Below are 10738 nucleotides of genomic sequence, written 5' to 3'. Positions count from 1 at the left end.
TGCATATTTAGCTTTAGTTTAGGGACAAAATTGTAACCAAATGACAAAAATTTGACAAAAATCTCCTTTTGGGGAATTTTGCAATGTCCTCATTTGGCAAAATGATTAATATATTATACTGTATATATATATATATATATATATATATATATATATATATATATATATATATAATTCTGAAAAATGCAAAATGTTTTCTGTTAGAGTTACAATGTGTGTTAGGGTTATTCACAATCATTCTGTCAGTCAATAGTTATTATAGCTAAAAACAATAGAAGTCTATGGTATATACACTCAGTGACCACTTTATTAGGTACACCTGTACACTGACTTATTCATGCAATTATCCAATCAGCCAATTGTGTGGCAGCAGTTCAATGCATAAATTCATGTAGATACGGGTCAGGAGCTTCAGTTAATGATCACATCAACCATCAGAATGGGGAAAAATATGATCTGTGATTTCGACCATAGCATGATTTTTGGTTCCAGACGTGCTGGTTTGAATATTTCTGTAACTGCTGATCTCCTGGGATTTTCATGCACAACAGTCTCTAGAGTTTACTCAGAATGGTGCCAAAACCAAAAAAAACAACCAGTGAGCGGCAGTTCTGCGGATGAAAGCGGCTTGTTGATGACAGAGGTCAACGGAGAATAGCCAGAATGGTTCGAGCTGACAGAAAGGCTACGGTAACTCAGATAACCCCTCTGTACAATTGTTGTGAGCAGAATAGCATCTCAGAATGTACAGCATGTCAAACCTTCAGGCGGACAGGCTACAAGACCACGTCGGGTTCTACTTCTGTCATCCAAGAACAGGAAACTGAGGCTGCAATGGGCCTACCATCTGTGTACCTCAGCAGAAATCCAGATTCATCAGACCAGGCGATGTTTTTCCAATCGTCTACTTTCCAATTTTGGTGAGCCTGTGCCCACTGCAGCCTTAGTTTCCTGTTCTTGGCTGACAGATGTGGAACCCAACACTTCTGCTGTTGTAGCCCATCCACCTGAATGTTTGACATGCTGTACATTCTGAGATGCTTTTCTGCTCACGACAATTGTACAGAGCAGTTATCTGAGTTACCGTAGCCTTTCTGTCAGCTCGAACCATTCTGGCCATTCTCCGTTGACCTCTCTCATCAACAAGGCATTTCTGTCCGCAGAACTTTTTTGTTTTTGGCACCATTCGGAGTAAACTCTAGAGACTGTTGTGCGTGAAAATCCCAGGAGATCAGCAGTTACAGAAATACTCAAACCAGCCCATCTGACACCAAAAATCATGCCACGGTGAGATCACTGAAATCACAATTTTTCCCATTCTGATGGTTGATGTGAACATTAACTGAAGCTCCTGACCCGTATCTGCTTGATTTTATGCATTACACTGCTGCCACACGATAAGCTGATCAGATAATCGCATGATGGCGTCATTTCCACTACACCAAAACTTTTGCCCCTAATATTTATTTATTTGTTTGTTTTCAAAAGTTAGTGTATTTGTTTTGTAAACAAGTATACAAAATTGTCAGTAAAGAGCATGCTTGAGATGAAATATGAGATAAGTGGCATTTGAAGAAAGCAAAGAAAAATCAAGGTATCACTTGTGAGCAGAATATTTTTATTTTTATTTCCAATCAAGCAGTAATTTTTCCAAAGAACACAATTAAAAAAAATTGTTTATTTATTTGTGTGTATTTAGGATACATAAAATGTTAGCTGAAATCAGCCTTAGAAAGACAAAGGAGGTGGACTTTTTTTTTTTTTTTTTTTTTCATAAACGGTAAATATTTGATTTCCATCTCTGTCATTTCCACCACAGAATTCTGTTCAACACAATATAGAATTTGAGACGTGGTTGAAATGACACTGTGGTTATTGGCATAAATCTCCTGTGATGAATGTACAACCACTGTTATATACAATGTATATGTTATATACAAGTGTATGTACCATACGTCCACTTATATTACAACTACAACTTCTGATTCAAGTGATCTTAGTGGAGCATGCATGACATCCCTTCTTTAAAATGAATTACTGCACAGCCATTATGAGAGGTTGACCTCAATGTAGCTGTATCATACACAAGCATCCAAATACCACAGAGGGGGATATCATTAACCTCATATTAATAAAGAGATCAAACTGAATTATGGATGTCCACAGTGGACAGGGCTGCATTTAAAAGCACCAAAGGTTAAGTGTGAAATCAATGGCTATAAATGAACGTATAAAAATTCAGGAGAGCGAGGGAGAAAGAGAGAGAAGGAGAGAGATGAATGCAAAATAGGGAAGAAATGAGAAAGAGAGAACAGCCTCAAAATCAGTTTCCCACACAGCATGATTGTTGATTCATGCTTTAACACCACAGAAGCTTTTGCGGAACTTTTACCAGCTCATTATGATTATGGGCTCTGATGGAATTGTGCAATTAGGAACCACATTGCAGCATCATTCAACATCCACGGCTCCCCGCGTGAATAAAAATGCCAGTGGTGATATCATCATCTAGACAACAAGATGATGCATTGTCTACAAGGAAAACAGTTTTTCTCATTGACCCTGAGGGCTCCTTGGTGAATTTATTGCACCTCAAAGCTTTGTTAACTCACCATGAGCTCTGATGTACATATGTACCGCTAGAAGCCCTTGGGAACATCAAAAGCTGGAGACAGAATAGTGATTTTCGTTTTTCAAAGCCCACATCTCTCTCAGCTGAAGTATGAGAGGGTAATTGAATTGTCTTCTGAAGCTTGACCTATGACCCAGACCGTTTTGTATGTAACCAGTGAGGGTGAAATTAATAATAGGAATGCATGGCAGCATCCCCTGCCAGGGTGAATCTGATGGCAGGGAACTATTGAGACTCATCCCTCATAACAAAGACTATGGATATGAGATCAAACAATCTTTAAAAGATCTCTGAGTGTCATTTTGTGGAAAGTTCTCCCAAAAATGTAAAATTCTGTCATCATGAACTCATCCTCATGTCGTACCAAAGTCGTTTGATTTTATTTCTTCTGTGGAACACAAAAGGTGATGTTAGCCAGAATGGCAACCATTACCATTTACTTTCACTGTATGGAGAAAAAAAATGCAATGAAATTGAATGGTGACTGAAAGCAACATTTTCCTTAAAGGGATAGTTCACCCAAAAATGAAAATTCTCTCATCATTTACTCACCCCCATGCCATCCCAGATGTGTGACTTTCTTTATTCTGCTGAACACAATCGAAGATTTTTAGAATTATTTCTCAACTCTTTTGGTCCATGCAATGTTAGTGAATGGGTGCCAAAATTTTGAAGTTCCAAAATTCACATAAAGGCAAAATAAAAGTAATCCAGACGACTCTGGTGGATTAACCCATATATTCTGAAGCGATTTTATTGGTGTGGGTAAGAAACAGATCAATATTTAAGTCCTTTTTTACTATAAATTCTCCTCCCTGCTCAGTCCATTTCCACTTTACTTTCACTTTCTCATTCTCCTCCTGTTTTTGGTGATTCACATCCTTCTTGCATATCGCACCCTAATGGGCAGGGAGGAGAATTTATGACAAAAAAGGACTTAAATATTGATCTGTTTCTCACCCACACCTTTCATATCGTGTCTGAACACATGGATTTAACCACTGGAGTCTTATGGATTACTTTTATGCTCCCTTTATGTGGATTTTGGAGTTTAAAAATGTTGGAGCCCATTCACTTGTATTGTGAAGACCTACAAAGCTGAAAAATTCTTCTAAAAATCTTAATTTGTGTTCTGCTGAAGAAAGAAAGTCATACACATCTGGGACAGCATGAGGGTGAGTAAATGATGAGAGAAATTTCATTTTTGTGTGAACTTTCCCTTTAACATCTCATTTTGTGTCCCCACTGAAAAAAGCAAGCCAAATGGCTTTGGAACATCATAAGGGTGTGTAAATGATGACAGAATTTTCATTTTTAGGTGAACTATTACTTTTAACTGGACATCCGCATAGAGTGATATTAGGAAATATGAGCGAAAAAAACAAAACAAAAAAAAAACAAAAGGAAAGAAAGTGGAGACAAATAATGAATCTGAATTGAAAATGCTCAGCAACTCTTTGAAAAAGTGACAGACCATAGTGAAAAGTACTTAAAATAAAGCCAGTAACAAAAGCATGATGCCAAGGATACACTGAAAAACCGGTAACATGCAATTAAGGAAATTTTAACTTATTTACTTTCGAAGTCAGGTTGATTTAGTCATTTTGAATATTTAGACTTAGCTAATTTAGGTGTTACCACTTGAATAATTTTTTGGTTACCTGTCAAAACATTTTTTACAGTGCAACATTTAGCGGTGCCCTTTGACCTCTTTGTTGTTGTTGTGTGTTTTGAGTAGGTGAATACTCATGGAGAATGTGGAGAGGGTAATCTGTCAACAAGCCTTTTCCTCTCTTTCCTTCTCCATCACAAACAGTTGGTACCATGAAGACACAATCAGGGGGCAGCAGATGTCAGTGAGACCGCCTTTGTTTCCAGCGCAGCCCATTCTCTCCACACTGGACCACCTCATTGCAGTAGTCCATTGTCATTAATTTGCTGTTGGGGGATGTTCACACTCCTCCTCTCCTGTCTCTGGCCATCATTTAGTAAAACATTGTAAATGCACACGCTAAGGTCTCAGTTTGGGAGGGACTGCCCTGCCTTTCTTTTGCGCTGCTGTTTGCTCTGCTTAAGTTCTTTAGAAGTTCTTGATAAACAAAAAAAGTTGGTATTTCTCTTCATCTATCTTTCTTGTTTAGCATTTTATCAACCACAGTGTTGGCTATACCCTGTATATAAGTGTGGCACATAAGTGTTTAAGTGTTTGTTTGTTATTTCCAAGATTTGCAATAAATAAATAAATAATAATAATAATAATAATATTCCATATATATATATATATATATATATATGTGTGTGTGTGTGTGTGTGTGTGTGTGTGTGTGTGTGTGTGTGTGTGTGTGGAAAATTATCAAACACATGGATCAGATGTCAGATCTAGTGTTTGTTCATTCACTTCCTCTGTATCAGAATGATACAATCAGTGCACTGTTTTATATTACAGTTCTCCCTTGCCATTTTTAATTGGTTGGTATTTCTGTCTGTGCAAGAGAGAGAAAGAGAATAAAACAGAGCTGTTGTCTGTTCTCTGTCTGTTATGTCTTCTTTAAAAAGTGGAAACTTTAATTTATTGTCTGTCAATTTTAAAAGTTTTTATCCTTGTATTAGAGGCTAACAGTAGGACTGTAAGACTTCAAGTATTTAAATTATTTTTAATAAACAATAAATAGCAAAATATTTCTGCTCAGTCAAACGAATTTCGTTGCATTTGAATTGAATTTACACCTAATCAACGAAATAATGAGAGTATTGCACTTAAAAAAAATCCTTGTAGATAACATATTTCAGGTGATGCAAAAAATGAGCAAATACACACAACACATCAAAATGTTAAAAAAAAAAATTACAATTTAAAATATTTATAAAAAGTTACAAATAACTTTTTGGGTTGTAGAGAAAACAAAAACGGTTGTCTCTAAAGAAAATACGCGTATATTAATCACAGATATTTCTGATTTATAACATTTTAATTTTCAGTTTGCAAACGATATAACAGCAGTTACAGTTCACGATAAAGCTTGTGTGCAAATACAAAAGAAGAACAATGATAGGTGGATATTGAAGGTAATAATAATAATAATAATAATAAATACATGGTAGGGCCTATGTCAAGCAGCTCGTGATTTCATGATGAGGCTTTGCTTTGAGCTAACTAAAAAAGAAAAAAAACGTTTTGTTTTTTTTGTTGTTGTTTTTTTTAGACAAACTCACTTTAATAAATAACAATGACATAAAAAAATAAAAAATAAAAAACAAATTAAAAAAAAAAAAACATTAAAGCATCAATATTTATATAGGGGCCAAACGGTGACGTCACATTTAGATGCAGTTTTGTGGCATTAGTTCCAGGGTCTGTACTCGTACGGGATGGTGGTTATGCCGGGAAAAGAGAAATTCTCTCCTAGCTGTTTCTGTGAGCGTAAAGAATCCTTACTACTGGCGAAGAGTGTGTTCTCGTCTCCAGGAAAAAGAACGGTGCTTTCCAAAAGCTGTCGCTCTGAGGGGAAAGAATCGTAGCTATTTCATACATTTAGACTATAGCCCAAAATAAATATGGAGTAGCCTATTTTAAATATGCCTATTAGTTCAACAAATAAAGATAGCATAAATAAATATTAGGCTACTAGCCACCATACAGCTGTCAATCATTGTGGAGTTTCAATGGCTAGATTTCTTTCGTTTTCAAGTTTCAACATTTTTTCCCCTCAAAATTTTCTCATTTATGTAATCATAGATTTTTTTTTTGTTTGTTTGTTAATTTGATTGTACAGTTTCAAGCTATCCCGACCTCTCTTGACATGCAGGCTTAAACCCCTTAAAATGTCTCCGTACTTACTTTTATGAGTCTTCATGTGATGTTTTAACTCTTGGGCTTCTTGGAAAGTAGTTCCACACACATCACAGGAGAAGGGTTTGTCTTTGGCGTGGGTTCGCCGGACGTGGCTGTCGTGGGCTGCATGAGAGGCGAATGCTTTCCCGCAGTGTTTACACTTGAACGGCCGCTCACCGGAGTGCTGCCTGATGTGCGTGCGGAGGATGCTGGAGGCCGTGAAAGCCTGTAACATTAAGAAATACATTTTAATTCTGCAGAGTGATTCTGGCATTACACAAGCTCTTGATGACACATTCAGAGGCTATACTTTAATTGATATATAAAAGGGGATCTATGCCGTTGACTCTATTATTTTTAAATAAACCTTAAAAGATATAGATACACACAGTATATATTGCCTATATATATATATATATATATATATATATATATATATATATATATATATATATATATATATATATATACACACCGATCAGCCACAACATTAAAACCACCTGCTTAATATTGTGTTGGTCCCCCTCGTGCTGCCAAAATAGCGCCAACCCGCATCTCAGAATATTCTGAGATGTTATTCTTCTCACCACAATTGTACAGAGTGGTTATCTGAGTTACCGTAGACACTGTCAGTTCGAAACCATTCTGGCCATTCTCTGTTGACCTCTCTCATCAACAAGGCATTTCTGTCTACAGAACTGCTGCTCACTGGATGTTTTTTTGTTTTTGGCACCATTTGGTGTAAATTCTAGAGACTGTTGTGCATGAAAATCCCAGTAGATCAGCAGTTACAGAAATACTCAAACCAACCCGTCTAGCACCAACAATCATCCATGAGATTATATAATCAACCAATCGTGTGGCAGCAGTGCAGTGCATAAAATCATGCAGATACGGGTCAGGAGCTTCAGTTAATGTTCACATCAACCATCAGAATGGGGAAAAAATTTGATCTCAGTGATCTGGACCGTGGCATGATTGTTGGTGCCAGATGGGTTGGTTTGAGTCTACGGTAACTCAGATAACCGCTCTGTACAATTGTGGTGTGAAGAATATCATGTCAGAATATTCTGAGATGCGGGTTGGCGCTGTTTTGGTGGCATGAGGGGGACCTACACAATATAATGCAGGTGGTTTTAATGTTGTGGCTGATCGGAGTATATATTATTTCTGAACTATAAAAAAAAAAAAGATCAGTTTTCCTAAATGATGGGTTATATCATAGAGGCAAAACTGTCTGCAAACAGTACAGGAGTGACTTGACCATTGAAAAAGGCTCTTATCGCACGTGTAAGTCACCCTTGGAGAACAGAAGAGTACGGGAGTACAAAACAAAGCGACAGACAAACTTTTGTCTCTTTGAGAGTCATAAATTAAAGCATAATCCCCATGCACAATAGACTGGAGGTGCATCTGGCATTAATTAGCATGCAAGTGTCCTCTCAGAGTGAGTCCAGCGCTGGGACAGAGGCTAATGAGCGCCCGAACACACCATGAAATTAGTCAAATCCTTAAGCTATACTTTACAGCAATGCATCTGTTCATGGCACCGAGCATTAGTCACCTTGTTACAGTAAACACATTTGTAAGGCCGCTCTCCTGAGTGCACGCGCATGTGTTTGTTCAAACTAGAGGACTGCGAGAAACTTTTGCCGCATACGGAGCACTAGTGAGGGAAAAAGAAGAAGAGTTTTACTGACTTGAAAAAAAGCATGGTTTTACATTGCCAACATATTAACAGTTAATAAACTCAATCATTAGTTTTCTCAATTAAACTATATAAAATAGGCTAATACAAATACACACATGCATGTCAAAAGTATGTCCAGCAATATCTGGATTTATTTTTTTTTAAATATTTTTTCGTTTTCTATTATAGGCATGCGTTTTGAGCAGCTATTTTAAAATGGAGCTGTTCTTTCAGCACCATAGCGCTGCTGTTTCCAATAAGACTGAAGATTCCTATCATTCTTTACCTTATGTGGTCTGTGTTTCTCGTGCACATGGAGAATGTGAATTCGAAGTCGGTCTCTCTTCTCGAATGACCTGTTGCAGAGGTGGCAGGGGAATTTTCTGTCGCCCTGATCCACACAGCGCGTGTATTTCAGGTGTTTGTCTCTGTAGTACTTATAAGCGAACACTTTTCCACAGCGATCACACTTAAAACCCTCTCCAGAATCTGAAACAAAAATAGAGATGAGCGCGTAAGGAATTTGCAATTACATTTTGGCACAACACATCGTAATTTCATATTGCAAATGATCCAGAAAGACAATATCACATGGGCCTAATTGTAAATCATATATTTAAACAAATATAGATTGTAGATCACATAAATATGTCTATAAAACTATATTAAGAGCACTGTTAAAGTGTGGATGCTTGGGCACATTTTTGTATTTCGCACTCGCCTTCAGTTGGGAGCGCCTCATTATCGTCAATGAACTCTTTGAGGGTGAGAGGAATGCCCAAAAACTGCACATAGCAGTCTCCGTACCAGACCAAAAGCTCTTGGCCTGGTTGGATCTCTTTACAGGCCTCGTAGTATATCTGGCCTTCGCACTGAACCGCAATCAGGTTCTGTTCTTCTGGAAAGCGCGCACACTTCACCAAGCACATCCAGTTCCCTGGAGCGCCTCTTCCATCCACAAAGTGACTCAAGCGCCCATTCTCAAAGATCTTAATGTAGAACAAAATGATTTGAATTGTGATCTAAATAATTCATATAAATCAGAGAATAAGACACAAGCTGTGTTAAATCTCACTAAATGTTGCACACAAGTTCTATAGGCTATACAAATAAAATCTACATCCGAAGTTTTATTTACCTCCCACATGAGCGTGTTGTCATCGTAGGTTTTGATCTCACTTGTGTTCACTAGTTTTCCCTGAAACGGTCCAAACCTGGAGCCTTTTGGAATTGTGCCTTTATCAGCAAATACTCCATAATGGGAAAGGCTTCCACAATTGGTTTGGAGAATCGATAAGCCTGAAAAATTCAAAACACACTCCATGAAATTGCCAGCAGTTAATAAACTCGACAGACAGACAGACAGACAGATAGATAGATAGACAGATAGATAGATAGATAGATAGATAGATAGATAGATAGATAGATAGATAGATAGAGATAAAATTACCTTCTAGGAGCGCAAGTGCTTCAGTGTCAGCCGGGAGGGGATGACGATCAACTAATAAACATTTAAAGAACTAAGAGTTACAAACGCAATTCTGCCAAATATGAAAAACGTAATGAATGCAACATATATATTTAATGTTTAAAAATAAAAGCCTTGCATATGAGTTATACAATGAATATTACAAATGAAATAATATTTTACTTTACAAGATTATCCATAAGTAAATTGCCTGTTGCCATACACACCTGTACTGGGAGGAAATGACACTCCAGAGATGGCATGTCCAACATTTTGCCCTTGTTTTTTGGAATATCCGTACAGCACAGTGAAGAGGTCTTCCTCGGTAAAACTGTGGATGTGAGTCTGTTCGGGCGCCGGTTCTGTGGCCTGCAGGTACATAAAACTGTCCTTAGCCGGAGAAGATAAAGCTGAGGAGGACTTTACACTGGACGGGCTGCTGAACTCCGACAGATAGCCAGTGCTCCGCTCCTCATGTTTGGAGAACATGGTGTGTGAGGGCTGCACGTGCTGAAAATATGGCACGCTGGACACATTGAGGATCTGTTTGTGGAACACCGCGGTCTGGTGGCTGTTGTGGCTGAAAAAAGACGGAGTCCCGGTGAAGTGAAAAGGCATGATTGCCTGCGCGTCCGTCACCATGCGGCCCAGAGACTTGAGCGGGTGGAAGATGCTGTGCGCTCTCTTGAGGACGTCCGTGTAGTGCGCGCCGGGATGAGAAGGGTACAGCGCGAGACTCTTGTCTCTCACTGCAGGATGACTGGAGAGAGACACCGACATCACCACAATTTCAGTACCCTTGAGGGCGTTTTTATTCTTCAGTCTAGTCTGTTGTCCAGTTTTGTCAAAAACAACTGTGAAATGAATGAAACACCATTAGGCATGCATTGCTAATGGGTGTTTATTTAGGTAAAAAATCTGCATCACAGATGTACCACTAATATGACCTAAGTGGTACCCTGCAATTATTTCAATAAGAGGCTATTTCTGCTGCATGATCTAACCCTTACAATTAGTTTAGTTGGTGTAACGCAATGTATTCAGGTTATTTCAGTGATGTTAAATAATAGTTTGGACTGAATTCATTTAGATGTTAACAAACCATGCAGTTAATTT

The 10738-nt window shown here is 38.0% G+C and overlaps 1 protein-coding gene across 1 annotated transcript; it reads right to left on the bottom strand.

Moving 5' to 3' along the window:
• Nucleotides 1-5840: 5840 nt before the first annotated feature.
• Nucleotides 5841-10402, bottom strand: LOC127434306 (PR domain zinc finger protein 14-like). The gene is made up of 8 exons (XM_051686953.1): nt 9850-10402; nt 9605-9655; nt 9293-9453; nt 8876-9143; nt 8441-8643; nt 8029-8130; nt 6471-6690; nt 5841-6131 (listed from the first exon to the last, which is right to left on the bottom strand). The coding sequence occupies exons 1-8, from the start codon at nt 10400-10402 to the stop codon at nt 5974-5976; spliced, it is 1716 nt and encodes a 571-aa protein (XP_051542913.1). The 3' UTR covers nt 5841-5973.
• Nucleotides 10403-10738: the final 336 nt, after the last annotated feature.

The sequence above is a fragment of the Myxocyprinus asiaticus genome, chromosome 44 (genome assembly GCF_019703515.2).
Source record: "Myxocyprinus asiaticus isolate MX2 ecotype Aquarium Trade chromosome 44, UBuf_Myxa_2, whole genome shotgun sequence".
Lineage (NCBI taxonomy): Eukaryota > Metazoa > Chordata > Actinopteri > Cypriniformes > Catostomidae > Myxocyprinus > Myxocyprinus asiaticus.
The sequence above is the reverse complement of the archived record's forward strand: the minus strand, read 5'-3'. Positions and strand labels throughout refer to the sequence as shown.

Bases quoted from the DNA above. Each gene is read 5' to 3' on its own strand.
- LOC127434306 (XM_051686953.1), bottom strand. From the start codon at position 10,402: ATGTCGGTGTCTCTCTCCAGTCATCCTGCAGTGAGAGACAAGAGTCTC. The intron at 9,144-9,292 runs GTAAATAAAACT...TTCTACATTAAG, and splicing joins ACAACACGCTCATGTGGGAG to ATCTTTGAGAATGGGCGCTT. The intron at 6,132-6,470 runs GTAAGTACGGAG...CTTTCCCCTCAG, and splicing joins TCACATGAAGACTCATAAAA to AGCGACAGCTTTTGGAAAGC.